The sequence below is a fragment of the Callospermophilus lateralis genome, chromosome 2, assembly GCF_048772815.1.
Source record: "Callospermophilus lateralis isolate mCalLat2 chromosome 2, mCalLat2.hap1, whole genome shotgun sequence".
NCBI lineage: Eukaryota > Metazoa > Chordata > Mammalia > Rodentia > Sciuridae > Callospermophilus > Callospermophilus lateralis.
The window spans coordinates 205,440,029-205,455,217 of NC_135306.1; the positions used below are offsets into that span (position 1 = coordinate 205,440,029).

General features: G+C 52.1%; 1 protein-coding gene across 2 annotated transcripts in view; it reads left to right on the forward strand.

Moving 5' to 3' along the window:
• Pacs1 (phosphofurin acidic cluster sorting protein 1) overlaps positions 1-14,335 on the forward strand; it is a 139,785-nt gene extending 125,450 nt beyond the window's left edge. For both annotated transcript variants that reach the window (XM_076847614.2, XM_076847615.2), the window contains exons 12-24: positions 978-1,093; positions 1,249-1,384; positions 3,726-3,830; positions 4,465-4,571; positions 5,197-5,351; positions 5,539-5,649; positions 6,323-6,425; positions 6,916-6,958; positions 8,930-8,972; positions 9,236-9,371; positions 11,192-11,418; positions 12,788-12,907; positions 12,993-14,335. In XM_076847614.2, the coding sequence (XP_076703729.1) occupies positions 978-1,093; positions 1,249-1,384; positions 3,726-3,830; positions 4,465-4,571; positions 5,197-5,351; positions 5,539-5,649; positions 6,323-6,425; positions 6,916-6,958; positions 8,930-8,972; positions 9,236-9,371; positions 11,192-11,418; positions 12,788-12,907; positions 12,993-13,108 (1,518 nt within the window). In that variant the 3' untranslated portion in view covers positions 13,109-14,335. The remainder of the gene's footprint in view (positions 1-977; positions 1,094-1,248; positions 1,385-3,725; positions 3,831-4,464; positions 4,572-5,196; positions 5,352-5,538; positions 5,650-6,322; positions 6,426-6,915; positions 6,959-8,929; positions 8,973-9,235; positions 9,372-11,191; positions 11,419-12,787; positions 12,908-12,992) is intronic.
• Positions 14,336-15,189: the final 854 nt, after the last annotated feature.

Genomic DNA, 15,189 nt, shown 5'->3' on the forward strand with positions numbered 1-15,189 from the left:
TGGGAACGGGCACTTGGGACCTTTCAAGTGTACTGGAATGTTCTGTCTTGGTCTAGTTAATGGCCCCTGGGGCTATTCTTGCATAAAAATCAAAATTCATGCTAGGGAGCAGAACACTTGTCTAGTAGGGGCCAAGCCCTAGGATCTGATCCCCACCACTGCTAAATAAATAGATAAATAGACTTTATACTTCAGATCTAAACATTTTATTCCATGGAAGTTATTCCTTAGTAGACATTTTTAAAACATAAAGGATGGCAAATGCAGGGAGGTAAGCAGGCACACAGCACACGTGTGGAAAGCAGTCTTTCAAAAGGCTAGGGCATCAGGGAAGTTGTCATCCTGGGGGCTTATGGGAGATTGACTCGATACCTCGAAGGCCCACTGGAACAGAACAGAGCTGTTTGAGCTGTTTGCAGTGTCCCAATAGAAACACCTTGATCTTAGGAGAATACTCTGGAGTGAGCAGACAGGATGGGTTCTAAGGGGAGGAGGTAAGACTCTTGAAGATTGTCAAAATGATCCAGGAAAGACAGAAGCCTAGACTCAGGGTGGGAGGAGGTCGCTGGGTGGAGAAGGAAGTGATTGACTGCCGGGCTGCAGACAGACATCACAGGGTCCCTAAGCCACAGGTCCTGCCCTGACTATGTGTGAGATCCTGCCTCCCCATCTGGGAGCAGGAGTCCCCAACCCCTCAGAGGAAGTCCCATCGTCAGCACCCGTTCATGTGCTAAACACCTTTGTAGTCATAGAGGGCAGAATTGGGAGGGAGCAGATGAAACCCAGCATTGTGGGAGGATGAAGTTAAATTGAATAGTAGTAGCTTCTCCATTGGTGAAGGAATAGTTTTAGAGCCATGCTTCCAGGAAGAGAGTGATTGGGTGGCTCTGGTAGTGGTAATGGGCCCTGCAGGCTCTACGGAACTCCTTAGTGGTCAAGTGAGAAGTAACCTTCTTTGTTCCTTTCCTCCATGGCAGGAAATCACCGACCAGGACATGTTTGGAGATATTGGCACAAGTCTGGTTGTACCAGAGAAAGTCAAAACTCCCATGAAGTCCAGCAAAACAGAACTGCAAGGCTCTGCCTCCCCCAGGTACACCAAATTGGAGGGAAGCAGATGACACAGACCTGCAACCAAACTTGGCACAGACTCAGGGACCTAGGGAGGGTGAGAGCTGGTGCAGCTTTGTGGTTGGAAGGGCTACTTGACCCCTCCCCTCCCCTCCCATCTCATCCCCTTTCCCTCAGCAAAGTAGAAGGGACACATACACCTCGGCAGAAGAGGAGCACACCCCTGAAGGAGCGGCAGCTCTCCAAGCCCCTGAGTGAGAGGACCAACAGCTCTGACAGCGAGCGCTCGCCTGACCTGGGCCACAGCACACAGGTATTGTAGTCCCCCAGCAAGACCAGGCCCTCCGAGGTTGCCTGGATGTTAGTCTCCTCCTTCGACAGCTAGATGGTGAGGAAAGAACACTTGAAATGCCGTGAGTAGAAGACTGCAATGAAAGACCTAAGTGAGAGGAAGCAGACATGTTTGTCATCCACTAGTGGGAGGGAGTTGGGCTTTGTGCTGATATGTGGGGAGCAGCCATCAGCTGCTCAGCGTGTGCCACCTGAAGCAGCACACAGGTCTTGCAGCAATTCTGTAGCCTAAAAACTCATATTGAGGGGGCGCTGGTGTTGTGGCTCTGCTGGAGAGTGCTTGCCTAGCACGTTCAAGGCCCTGGGTTTGATCCTGAGCACTACATAAAAATAAATGAATAAAATAAAGGTATTGTGTAAACTAAAAAATATATATATTTAAAAAAAAACTTACATGGGCCAGAATGTTGCACTTTATCAGTGGCTATGTGAAGGCCCAAGGTGCCAAGGTTAGACATCAACTTCTTAAGGCAGACTTGCAATTTATCAGAATCTGCATGAGCAAGTAAAATGTCATCCATATAATGTATAACCAGACAAAGGTGTGTAAGAGGCCTGATCGCATGAGAGACAAAGAGCTGGCATATTGGAGGGCTATTCTTCATCCCTTGAAGGAGGACTATCCAGTGATATCTCCGGATGGGTGTCATGGTATTAGGTTCCCACACCGTAAAGGCAACAAAGGGTCTGTCCTGATGTGCTGTAGGTATAGAAAAGAAACAATTCTTGAGGTCTATAGCAACAATAAAATAGATGCTCGGGATGCTGGTGGGATGAGGAATACCTGAATGAAATGAACCTATCTTTTTCATATATTTATTGGTCTTAAATCTTTTTTTTTAATTTATAGTTATAGGTGGACACAATATCTTTATTTTATTTTTTTATGTGGTGCTGAGGATCGAACCCAGTGCCTCATGCATGCTAGGTGAGCACTCTACCTCTTGAGCCATAACCCCAGCCCCTTAAATCTTGAAGTAACCTATGTTTCCCATTTTTCTTGGGGATTACAAAAATAGGTGTCTTGTGAAGGCTGGTGGAGGGTTCATTGTGCCCAAGATCTAATTGCTCCTGAACTAGTTGCTTAAGAATTGTTAATTTGGGCGGGGCTGGGGTTGTGGCTCAGTGGTAGAGTGCTCCCCTCACATGTGCAAGACCCTGGGTTCGATCCTGAGCACCACATAGAAATGAATGAGTGAAGTAAAGGTATTTTGTCCAACTAAAAATAAATAAATATTAAAAAAAAGAATTGTTAATTTGGGTTCTAGGATAGGCCACTGTTCCACCCAGATGTGATCTGTGGTGTCCCATTCCAGGGGGATGGGCTCTGGCTTAGTGGTCAGCGGAACAGTGGCCCTTAGAATTGGGGAGGCACCAGTCTCCCCGACAGACCTATTTTGTCATGTATCATTATCTCATCACACAGAGCTTTATCATCAGTAGTTATAACACACAGGGAAGCAGGGCAGTGACCCCACTCTCAGCCACCACCTGGAGCAAAGCCTAAAGGTCTGGATTCTCGCCCTACTTCTGTCCTCTCCTACCTATGGGATCGTCAGTCACTGACTTTTCTGTACCTCAGCTTCCTCATGCAAGGGGCCATGCAAGCCTGAGGAGAAATGAGAAGAAACCAGACCTCAGAGCATGTGTCCTCTCTGAAGCAGTGGCTTCAGAGCTGGGGGCTGGCATACCTCACAGTCTCGCTGTTGTGGAGTTAGGCAGACAGCCTGTTCATTTCCCTGATAAATATGAAAAGTTTGTGTCCATGTGACTTCCTGAGTTTGACACTATTGCATAGCAACAAATGAACCTGAGACCAGAACAGCCCAGTCCCTGGGGTGAGGTATCATCCTTCTGGTTCATCGTCACCCCTGAAACGCCTTTGTACCTGGGACAGTGGGTCCCTGTGCAGAGCCAGCTGCCACTGTCATTATTTCTCTCCCCACTGCCCTCCTTGCCATTCCCCCACATACCCACTCTCCACACTCACTCCTCTGCTCCCGGTACGTAAACTGCCACCGTTCCTGCCACCCCTTCACGGGAAGCTCATGTGTCCCTAGCCTGCAGGCTTCCCTGGCAGAACCCCACCGTGGCTCCTTGCCTGCTGTGTTGCAGGTGTGCCCTCCAAGGACTTTCTGCTTGTCTTTCCTTCTCTCCATTTTGGTCAGGCCAATGGGAGTCTGTATCTTTCACAAATTCCTAGTATCCACACTCTGAATATGCCAGTACCAAGGGTTCTCCCCACTTCCGGCACAGCTGCCTCTGGCTCCCTGGCTGTGCCTAACAAATGTTTATCCCTGCAGATTCCAAGAAAGGTGGTTTACGACCAGCTGAATCAAATCCTGGTGTCAGATGCTGCCCTACCGGAAAATGTAATCCTGGTGAATACCACTGACTGGCAGGGCCAGGTAAAGCATTCAAGACCTCACGGGGCTCAGCATGTGCCACCTGAAGCAGCACACAGGGAAGCAGGAAAGTGACCCCACTCTCAGCCCACCTGGAGCAAAACCTAAAGCTCTGGATTCTCGCCCTACTTCTGTCCTATCTAACCTATGGGATCTTCAGTTACTGACTTTTCTGTACTTCAGCTTCCTCATATGTTTAGGGGGAAAAAAAAAAGGCACCAAGCATTGGGTCTGGCCCGCCTCCCAGGTGCCAGCTGTGTTGGGCAGCCTTTTAGGAACACCAAGGGATATAAGATGGCCGGAACTGCCCCTGGATTTCATGAAAGCAATTCGGCAGGAACACAGCAGCCCTGCCTGCCCCATCCCCTCTGTCTGCCCTGTGAGACACTGGTGCCAGGAATGTCTGGGGTGTGGTCTCTGCTTAAAGCCCCCTATGTCCTCCCATCTTCCACCATCAGCCTATCTCAGGGTGTCTGTCCCACCCTCTAAGCCAGAAAACCTCACTGCCTCTGTCCAGCCTCAACCAGAATAACAGAGGATAGGGGCCCTGCAGCTCCTCCTGGGTCTCGTTTGCCCTCTCAGCCCCTGTGGGGAGAGATGTGGCCTGACCTGCCTCCCTGTCCCTTCCTTCCCCCAGTATGTGGCTGAGCTGCTCCAGGACCAGCGGAAGCCTGTCGTGTGCACCTGCTCCACCGTGGAGGTCCAGGCTGTGCTGTCCGCCCTGCTCACCCGGATTCAACGCTAGTAAGGACTCCAGCTTCTTCGCTCCTGCCCTTTTGGAGCTCCTCTACCTCATTCTCCCACCTTGACTACCACACTATGGTAGGACCTCCTGGCCTGCAGTGCAGGTCTACGTGTTTGGGGCAGTGGCAGCAAGCTGTAGGGCCTGATGTCCTAGTAGAGTATCAGCTCCTAAGCCCCCTGACTCCCTGCCCAAACTCCTCCCACACCTTAACTTGCCCCAGCAAGAGACAAGAAGAGAGAACCCAAGGTTTTAAAAAGAGCTTTTACTCTGTTCCCGTAGCCAAATCATCTGCTTGACAACCAAGAGTTGGTGCTTTCCCCTTCTAGGGCCTTCTTAGAAAGGCCTGTAGTCCCCTCCCATGTATCAGAGAATGAGGCTATCCCAGATGTTGGGCTTGGGCCCATGCAGGCTTCCCAGGTGGCAATGCTGGCTTGTCCCTGTTAGCCCCAGCTCTCCTGTTTCCTTCATTGGCAGATGCTGCCTCTAGACAAGTGCTGTGGCTTGTTGCCTCCCTGTATTGCTTTGCTTATTGGCTTTCTTCTCCCCGTGGCTTGTTGAAATGATCGCAGTCAGAGCTTGGGACCTGCCCTGAGTATGGCTTGCGAAGATCCCCTTTCTCCCCAGCTGCAACTGCAACTCCTCCATGCCAAGGCCAGTCAAGGTGGCAGCTGTGGGAGGCCAGAGTTACCTGAGTTCCATCCTTCGGTTCTTTGTCAAGTCCCTGGCCAGCAAGACCTCTGACTGGCTGAGCTACATGCGCTTCCTCATCATCCCCCTCGGTAAAGTGGGGCAGCACCCAGAAGGGGTGTTAGCCACCAGCAGCTCCAATTCTGGCAGCAGGGTGGGGGTTGGTCCTAGGACAAGAGCATCAGGGAGACCAAAGGCCCAAGCCATGGCTGGGGACAACTGCTGCCCACCTTTTCATTTACTAACCCATTTTACCTTCTCTGGTTTTCCATCCACCAGGTTCTCACCCTGTGGCCAAATACTTGGGCTCAGTCGACAGCAGATATAGCAGCACCTTCCTAGATTCTGGCTGGAGAGATCTGTTCAGCCGCTCAGAGCCCCCAGTGTCAGGTACGGGAACCTCCACCCAAGCCAGTACCGGGGTCACAAGACAGTGCAGCTGAAGGGGGCTTTTCCTCCTGTGCCACTGTGTCACTGTGCCCATACTTCCCTGTTGAGTATTCATTAAGTGCAGCTCTTCCACTTGGGGCCTTCTCCAGCTGCTGTGCACCCTACTGCTGCTTAGTCCCTTGTAGGAACGAAATGTAAGAAGCAAGAAATCACTGAGCAGTCTCTTGATAAGTGAGTGACACTGTACCAGCTGGTGTTTCCCTGCCACCCAGTGAAGTTAGTGGTTATCAGAGTGAGGTTGCCATAGACAGGACTGTCCTTTGGCTCACAGTCCCTTTGATTCAAAGGGGTAGCCAGGCATGGTGGCACACTCCTGTAATCCCAACAGCTTAGGAGGCTGAGGCAGGAGGATCACAAATTTGAGGCCCTAAGCAACTTAGTGAGATCCTGTCTCTAAATAAAATATAGAAAGGGCTGGGGATGTGGCACAGTGGTTTAATCCCTGTGCAAAAAAAAAAAAAGATAGTGGATAGAATAAGCAAAACTCAGGGGATTTTAGAGCCCCTCCATCCCAGATCCATGATCCTTTCCTGGGTCTCAGGAGGGTGCTCTCCCAGAGTTTGTGGGTTGCCAGCTGAAATGAACAGGCCAATCCCTCCTGGCTTTTCTGCAGAGCAATTGGACGTGGTGGGGCGTGTGATGCAGTATGTCAATGGGGCAGCCGCTACACACCAGCTGCCTGTAGCTGAAGCCATGCTGACCTGCAGGCATAAGTTGTAAGTCTGACTTGGGGGTTTCTTACATTTGAGGTGGGCTCTGGGAGTCTGGAGAGCTCCTGTTGTTCACATTCTCCTTCTCCACACCCCTTTTCCTATCACAGGAGCCCAAGAGCATTTGCAGGTCTTTTACTTCCTCTCTTGCAGGCACCCCCCTCCTCACCCTGGGCCTCCCAGCTCATGAGGTCCTGGGCCTGAATTAGTTAGTCCTCTCCCGTCCCCTCAGTACTGAAGCAGCCCATCCTAGGGCTGAAGTCACCTGTGCGGAGCAGGCAGTATAGTTTGCACAGTTGGGTCCTTTGCCCTAATTTTGTGTGCTCCACATGTACAGTGAGTAACAGGCCCTCCTCCTGACACTGAGATGTCTCGTGAAGATGTAGCACAGTGTTCTGGGACTCCTGTATACCACTGTGAAATATGAAGGGTTTATTTCCCCACTGTTCTGCTCAGTCACACCTGCTAACCGTAAAGCTTGTCTGTCTCCCAACAGCCCTGACGAAGACTCCTATCAGAAGTTTATCCCCTTCATTGGCGTGAGTATTGACTCCCATTCTCCGCACCCCATTCTCATGGGGACAGATTTTGCCCCCTGGGAGACATTTTTGGTTATCACAGCTGGGAGCGTGGTGCTCCTGGCATCTAGTGGGGAGAGGCCAGGGATCCTGCTGAACCTCCTCTAGGACACAGGACACAGTAGACACAGTGTGGCCCCAAAGGTCAGTAGTGCCAAGGTAGAGAAGCCCTGGGCCAGGACACATACTGGGCTGTCGATTTAATTTTTATTTTTTAATTTTTTTTCTATTTTATTTATTTATTTGTAGTACTAGGGTTGGAACCCAGGGCCTTGTGCATGCTAGGCCAGTATTCTACCACTGAGCTGCCCGAGCCTTCGGCTGTCCCTTTGAGTTATCCTTTCCCCACATCATGAACTATCCCTGGATTCATCACTGGTATCTCCTGCTTATTAGACCAGGCCCTGAATTTGGAGCCTGTAGATCCTGGAATGGAATCCAGAGTGTGGCTTCTGCAGGCTCAGGGAAGGGAAATAGTGAAGTGTGGTCTTCTGGGCAGAGGTCCATGAATCAGAAACTTCTATCTCCAGGCTCAGATGGACCACTGAGAAGAAGGGCTCTTCCTCTGCTTAGTCAGGAAGAACCTTTATTAGTGAATTATACAATAAAGGAAGAACTCTTAGATGCCTTTGGTGTCAGCTATACTAACTGTTGCTCTGTTTGTTAGTGAGAGCTGGGCCCAAGCTCAGACTGACCTAACTAGTTAGGGGCCCAGACAGAGCACCCCACAGAAAAGGACCAAAAACTTGTGTTTGTGCTTCTGAGGTGTTCTGATTTCTCTTTCCAACCAGTTTGTATCTTTTTCTGTAATCTCCTTGAGGATCCTTCATAGCTTTTGAGGAGAAGGGGCAGTGAAGTGCAGATAGACATGCTCAGTTCCCCACTATCCCTGATCACTGAATGTTCAAGCCTCTGGGTATCCTGAGTAATCTTAGTTGAGGGAATGGACAGCCCTCCTCAGGCTTCTGGGACGTTCATATGGTTATACCGCTGCAGGCCATGGGACCCTGGTCACAGCCCAAGCTGTCAGTTTGACTCATGTGTTCATGGAACTGGGGATTGACGCTTACTCTGGTCTCACAGCCAAACGAGTTAAAATATGAAAAATGGCATAGGGGCGTAACTCAGTAGTAGAGCACTTGTCTAGGATATGCAGGGCCATGAGTTCCATCCTGAATTTTGTTCCTCTCAGTGAGTGAGTGGCAGCAGTGCTCTCAGCAGCCTGACGAAAACTGCTGCCACCTGCAGTCCCCTTCACTCCAGCAGCCCAAACCCAGCTGTGTTTCTGACCCCACCTGTCACTCAGACCACAGGAGATAGTCACCAAGTTTGCCTCTAGCCTCTAGCATCCTTTTGTGACCACTAGAGGGCTCCCTCTGTCCTTTCCATAATAGTCTATGGGGAATCTAAAATTCCTGAGATGGCCTCCTTATGGGCACTCCAGATTCCAGGAAGGTAGAAAGAGGAGGGCTGGTGTCTGCATTGATTCCCTGTGTTCAGTAGAACATACAGAGCATGGCTGCCATGAGACATGCCTGTCCCGACAGAGATGGAGCTGGCTTCCTGGGACCCTACCTATGTGGTCTTAGAAGATTTGAGATCACCACACCAACTGGTTCCTGCCTTCATATGTGCCTTGCCCATTTCCCCAGAGAAGAGCTGCAAATTCCCATGGGCCCTCCTTGTGTTGTTTGGACTGGGCTTCCTTTCTTTTTGTGGTATTGGGGTTGGAACCCAGGGCCTGCACAGGCTATGCCCATGCTCCACCATTGAGCTACAGCCCCATCCCTTAAGCTCTGGGCTGTTCCAGGCTTATAAAGATTTTCTGAGCCTATGATAAAATTGTGTGTATGATGGCTGTTGTGCTGGCCCTATTTCCTGTTGGATCATACTTGCCTAAAGGACTTACTGAGCATGTCTTCCCTCCTCCAGGTGGTGAAGGTGGGCCTGGTTGAAGATTCACCCTCCACTGCAGGTGAGCCTGGGCCCCTGGGCTCCTCTTGGGTGAGATCATCTCTCTGGTGCAATGGTCAGAAATTGGAGGTGCTGAGTGTTCTGGGGAAGCAGCTTGAGCAGGAAGATGTGAGCCTTGCTGTGTAGCTGTGTGGGGAGGGGAGGCAGGAGCAGCCCAGGGCTCAGGAAGAAAGCAGGGCTGCCCCTAAGATAGTGGCTCCTCCCTCCCTGCCATCAGCAAGTGAGGATGGCTGCCTCTGACTGACAGTGTACATCTCCTGACAGGTGATGGGGACGATTCACCTGTGGTCAGCCTTACTGTGCCCTCCACATCTCCACCCTCCAGCTCAGGCCTGAGCCGAGATGCAACAGCCACCCCTCCTTCCTCCCCATCCATGAGCAGCGCCCTCGCCAATGTGGGGTAAGCTCTCGCCCAGACCAGTGTGTTATGCCCTGTCCTTCAAGCCAGGCCCAGCAACCTAACTCTTCCCAGGCACAGACACACTGGCCTAAGAAGGTCACACTGGTGAGAGAACTCAGAGGCCAGTCACCAGCCAGCCAAGTCATTGGACAGCTCAGTGCAGTGAGAGGCATGTCCAGCCTGGCAGGCCTTTTATGGCTGTGAGGTGTGATGCAGGTGTCTTGTTATAGGACTCACTGGCATGTGAGTTACTCTGTGGTGTATCCACTGTGCTGGCGTGGGCAGGTTACTGGGCTCCAGTTTCATCTTATGTGTAGTAGAGGTGAGTTGGCCACCTTGGGGACTATTGTGTAGCTTATAAAATAGGAACCGAGTATCAGTTGGGGCACGCTGTGGTGTGGTGCCTTGCGTCACTTGGTCCAGTGGTAACTGCCCTCCTGGAGCTCGGGCTCCCAGGCTGGGCCTGCACTGCAGAGGCGGCAAAACCTAATGATTGTGGGGTGTGGCGAAGCGGGGAGGAAGTCTTACAGAATCTCAAGTACCTAAAGCTTAGCTGGAGAGCCAGGGAACCCTTTCCTGCCAGGCCTGAGGAAGGGGAGGGGGATGAGAAGAGGCTTTTAGGCCATGGCCAGGAGCAGAGAGCAGCATTCTTTTTCTCTTTCTTCTGCCTTTACCTCTTTCCTTTCATCATAGCACCTGAGAGGGAGGCACTGGGCAGTGGCTTTTCCAGAGGCCTCAGTGAGAGTGTCATAGCCCTGGACCTGGTATCCCCATCCTGTCCTCCCACCCTCTCTTCCTCCTCTACTCCGTGGACTTCTGATTTTTCTGGAAGGGACAATGTAGGAAAAACAACCATGCTCTGCCCCAGAGACCTGCTGGATCCAGGCTTCCAGGAGCCCTGTTTTCTCTCAGACCCCCCACTGCCTAAAGATTTCTGTCCAGCATAAGTTTGGGAAACCTTGAGTCCAATCCCTACCTCAACCTCCTTTCTCATACAATATAAGCTTTTTATTTATTTATTTATTTATTTATTTAATGGAACCGCTAAAAAAATGAGGCAGAAAGAAAAAATCAGATGACTTTCATAGCCATGTGCCTATTGTATCTGCCACCTCCTTTCAAGAAACCATCAGCCCTTTCCCTGGGAGCTAAAATTATCCCTGAGCTAAAAGTGCCCCATCTGGGGCTGGGGATGTGGCTCAAGCGGTAGCGCGCTCGCCTGGCATGCGTGCGGCCCGGGTTCGATCCTCAGCACCACGTACAAACAAAGATGTTGTGTCTGCCGAAAACTAAAAAATAAATATTAAACTTTTCTCTCTCTCTCTCTCTCTCCCTCCCTCCCTCCCTTTCTCACTCTCTCTTAAAAAATAAAAATAAAAAAAATTAAAAAATAAAAGTGCCCATCTAAGCGAGAGCACAGGTTGGCATCCCCCAGCTCCAGAGCTGCTCTGCAGCCTCTCTGGCTCTTCAGCCCCCTGCCTCTAGGCACCGAAACTTTGCTTGCTGGAAGCATGTGTGCATGTACAAGGATCTGCGTGCCTGTGTGCATTCTGCTTCACAAAGTTTCCAATTCTCTCACCCTGTGATAGTTTTACTTGGGCCTTTATCCTCTGCTGGTTTTGTTCTCAGATCAGCCTGATTCTTGATACCCACATGAGCTGATGCTGATTCTGTGTGACTGGAGGGAACACAGCCACTCAACTGGACTTGCTCCCCATCTCCTGCTCCAGGAGGCTGGCAGCCCCTCTTCCCAGCTTCTGGCCCATGTGATTGGGCTCTGAGGAAAAAGCTGATCTCTTATTTTCATCCCATTTCTCCAGGAGTCCCAATAGCCCATATGGGGATGTGATTGGTCTCCAGGTGGACTACTGGCTGGGCCATCCTGGGGAACGGCGAAGGGAAGGTGACAAAAGGGACGCCAGCTCTAAGAACACCCTGAAGAGTGTCTTCCGCTCAGTACAGGTTTCCCGCCTGCCCCATGGCGGGGAAGCCCAGCTTTCTGGCACCATGGCAATGACCGTGGTTACCAAAGAGAAGAACAAGAAAGGTAAAGTGCCAGAGAAGTGCAGGGGCCACCAGGCCTCCTCCCTTCTTTCAGGGTCAGAAAGACAATTTGCTTTCACCTGGTGGGGGGTGGGGGGCACTCAGTGGTAGAGTGTTTGCCTGTTATATGCAAAGCCCAGTATGGCAAAAAGGAAAAAAAAAAAAAAGTCTGTGGGTGGGATGCAGTACACTTATCACGTGATCAGCCTGGGACCCAGTGAGAACACCCTGCCTTCCCCTGGGGGAAACTGCCATACCTATATAATGCAGGAAACTGAGGTCCCAGCTGCTGAGCAGCAGCACCTCAGGGGCTGAGGCCCTTGCTGCTGCAAAGTACAAGGAGCCTTTCTGACCTTTGCCCTCAGGGTTGGACTATGGGACAGGATGACCATGCCCCAGCCATGGTCATCGTGACCCATTGAGCAGAGCTTTCACATCCAGCACGGAAGAACTCCCCAAAGAAGCTTTATGAGCAGAAGGATATAACTATTTTAGGATCCAGATAAAGAGGGGTAGCTTGGGCTGGGGTTATTGCTCAGTGGTAGAGCACTTGCCTAGCATGTGTGAGGCACTAGGTTCAAATCTCAGCTCCGCCTATAAATAAATGAATAAAATAAAAGTTCATTAACATATATATATATAATCATCTCTTAAAAAGGGGCGGGGTGGCTTAAGGCCCTGGAGGCAGAGTTGTAGAGGCAGGGTCCTATGTTCTGTGTGAGGTAGGAATCCCCATAACCAGGCTGCTGTCCTTGTAGATTGCCACTCTTCTAGCTGGTTGGAACCCCACAACTCCAGCTGTGAACCAGCAGCAGCTAAGGACCCTGCCTCCTGGGCTGGCAGAGCAAGAGCAGATGGGCCTCTTCCTGTGCATGCTTTCCACCCTACAGCATTCCCCAGGGCCCTGGGCAGGGGCTGTGTGAGGCCTAGGGCCAAAACCTGCACACTAAGCATAAGGATTTGCTGAGGGTGGGAGCTGAGCAGTGCCCTCTATATCAGTATCCTTGCCTCTTTCCTGGGGCCAGGGTAGAGTTAATGCAAATACCTTCCCCCACATCATCTCCTTTGCTGTAGGCCCAGCAAGCCCCAGACAGGGAGCTAGGCCCCTGCCCAAGGTGCCTAGAACATTTCAGCTAGAAGGGACTTCAGAGACCATCTAGCCCCAGGTCTTGACTGTTTAGATGAAGATAGGCCCGGGAAAGGATGCAGGAATGTGTAGATCCTGACCTGCGGCCTGAGCCAAGCAGGAGGAGGACAGGCCTTTTGCCAATTATCTCCCCTTGCCCCAGGAAGAAGGAAGCACTGGGGTTGGGGAGGAGAGGGATGGCTGTTTCCCAGGACTGCAACAGAGATAGTTTCTGCTGGCTTTGCAGTTCCCACCATCTTCTTGAGCAAGAAACCCCGGGAAAAGGAAGTGGATTCTAAGAGCCAAGTCATCGAGGGCATCAGCCGCCTCATCTGCTCCGCCAAGCAGCAGCAGACTATGCTGAGAGGTGTGGTGATTTTGATGGTCCTCCCCAAGGGACAGGGAGATGACCTCAGCTGCCCCATCACCTCCCACTTCCCTCTTGCCCCCAGTGTCCATCGATGGAGTCGAGTGGAGTGACATCAAGTTCTTCCAGCTGGCAGCCCAGTGGCCCACCCATGTGAAGCACTTTCCAGTAGGACTCTTCAGTGGCAGCAAGGCCACCTGAGGCCCTGCCTCCTGGCTACTCTCCCTCCTGGCACTGCCATCCAGCCTCACCGCCTGCGGGCAGGGGGAGGCCAGCAGGCCGGGCCCAGAACCCCTTTCCTGGCACTGGGGCCAGCCCTTCACATGCCCAGTCCTGAAGGACACTGCCACTGGGGATGCTGCCCTCCCCTCCCCACTGCCCAGCCCCATCCCTTACCACCCCTCCTCCCTCCTGCTCCAGTCCCAGGGCAGGTGGGTTCTGTCTTCTGGTGCCCATGGTCCCTGGAATTGAGTCCTGCAGGCCTTCCTTCTCCTGGCCCTACCTCTTTCCTTCTGTGGCATCAGTTCCCTTCCTGGAAATAGGAAATGTGGGATCCTGGTCCACAGTGGGAGAGCCCAGGTCTCCCCACTCCCACCCCAGCCATCAGGCTCTCATTTTCCAAGGCCCCACTGCCAAATACCACTCACCCCACCTGCCCCCAGTGGGGCAGGCCAGAGCCACTCCCCACTCCTGTAGGGACCTCCTCCTGTCCATGACTTCCCAGTGGAGGGTGAGGGGCAACTGAGTGATGCCGTGTGTTTCTGGAATGGAGGGGCCTCCCCCATGCACGACTTCCTATCCCAGCCCACCCTGTCCTTGTATATGTCAGGTTTCCTGAGCGTTTCTTCGGTTCTCTGCACAGCCAGTCCCTCGGTTGTTTATGTAACCCCCATGCACCATCCTGTCCTGTGGCTTCCTCTCGCTGGTGATGTTCGTCCCTCAGCCTTCCCGCCCCTTCACCCAGCACAGCCCTGCCGGGCATGAGAGGTGGAGGCAGACCCTCTGTCCACCGGCCATGTATCTCCCTTCCCCAGGTCGACTTGTCTCCCTCATCCTCCTACCTCCTCCATGTTAGGGCAGCTGGGCAAAGGCCTCTCCAGCAGCCTCTTTTCCTCCCTCTTGTCACCATGGCAGATCCTGAGCCCTTCCTCAGCTTCGTCCAGCTGTTCTCAGGAGAGGCTGAGGGCAAGGACACAGAGCCAACGCTCGGCCACCATGCCACTGGCACTCCAGAGCTTCTCCATCACCCTCACTGCTCCCTAGAAGTTGTGGCACAGAACTGCATTTTGAAAGTGTTTGCTCACTCTCCATGCCTCCCCCAAAGTCCTCTAGCCCTTCCCCAGGCCTGGCCCTGCTGTCCAGAGCATATCCTGGGCCCGAGGGTGGAGGTGAGGGTGGGAGGACGGGGTGAAGTTGTTTTTTCATTCAATAAACTGGTGATTTCTTACCAACTGCCTTGGGCTTCTGTGCCCATGACTGTCATCCGGGCTTTCACCCCGCCCCCCAGAAGGACACAGCATAACTCCATTCAGAATCAACTAGGAACCTAGGTGGAAAAGAAGTGCACTCCCACTTTTTCCATTACGGAAACCAGTATGATGATGTCTCACCCAGCCTGAGGCAGGCAAAGGCCAGAAATAGGACTGATTTCCCACCAAACTCCATTTTCCCCCAGGACCCTCTGTCCCCAGTCCCCAGTGTGCCTAACAAGGCAGTGGCATGTGAAGGGATGGTTTCTCCCTTCTGAAAATCTGAGGCTTTGCAAAGGGGTCTTTGCCTCTTAGGTGGCAGGGTTGGGGCTTGGGTTTCTCTTTGGAGTTTACTTTCCTGCCTGTCCTTGATACGAGATATGAAACCATCATAGCTGATGCTTCCTGACACCTGGGTCCACCACAGGCTCCCAAGCTCACGCCTTCACACACAGCCTCCTGGAAAGAAGTGTCTAGAGCTGAGAGTGGGGACAGAGAGTGTCCTTTCACCCTGCAGGATACAGCCCAGGGGTGCAGCAGCCAGGTAGGGCAGGCTGTTGCTGGCCTCAGACATGACTCCCCAAGCCCTGTGGCATGTCCTAACCAGTGTCTCTGGGACCCAGCTACATGACCTGGCAGGAAACTTCCTGAGCCTAGATGAGGGCAGGGGCACTGCCACAGGGCAGAGTGGACAGAAGACAGCTGCATGCAAAACTCTTCAAAAGCGCTATCTGGCCTCTACTTCTTCCCACTCCCCTTAGGCTTTATTTCTCAATCCCAGCCAAAATTCCCTTGTCAGAGATACAACCTGGG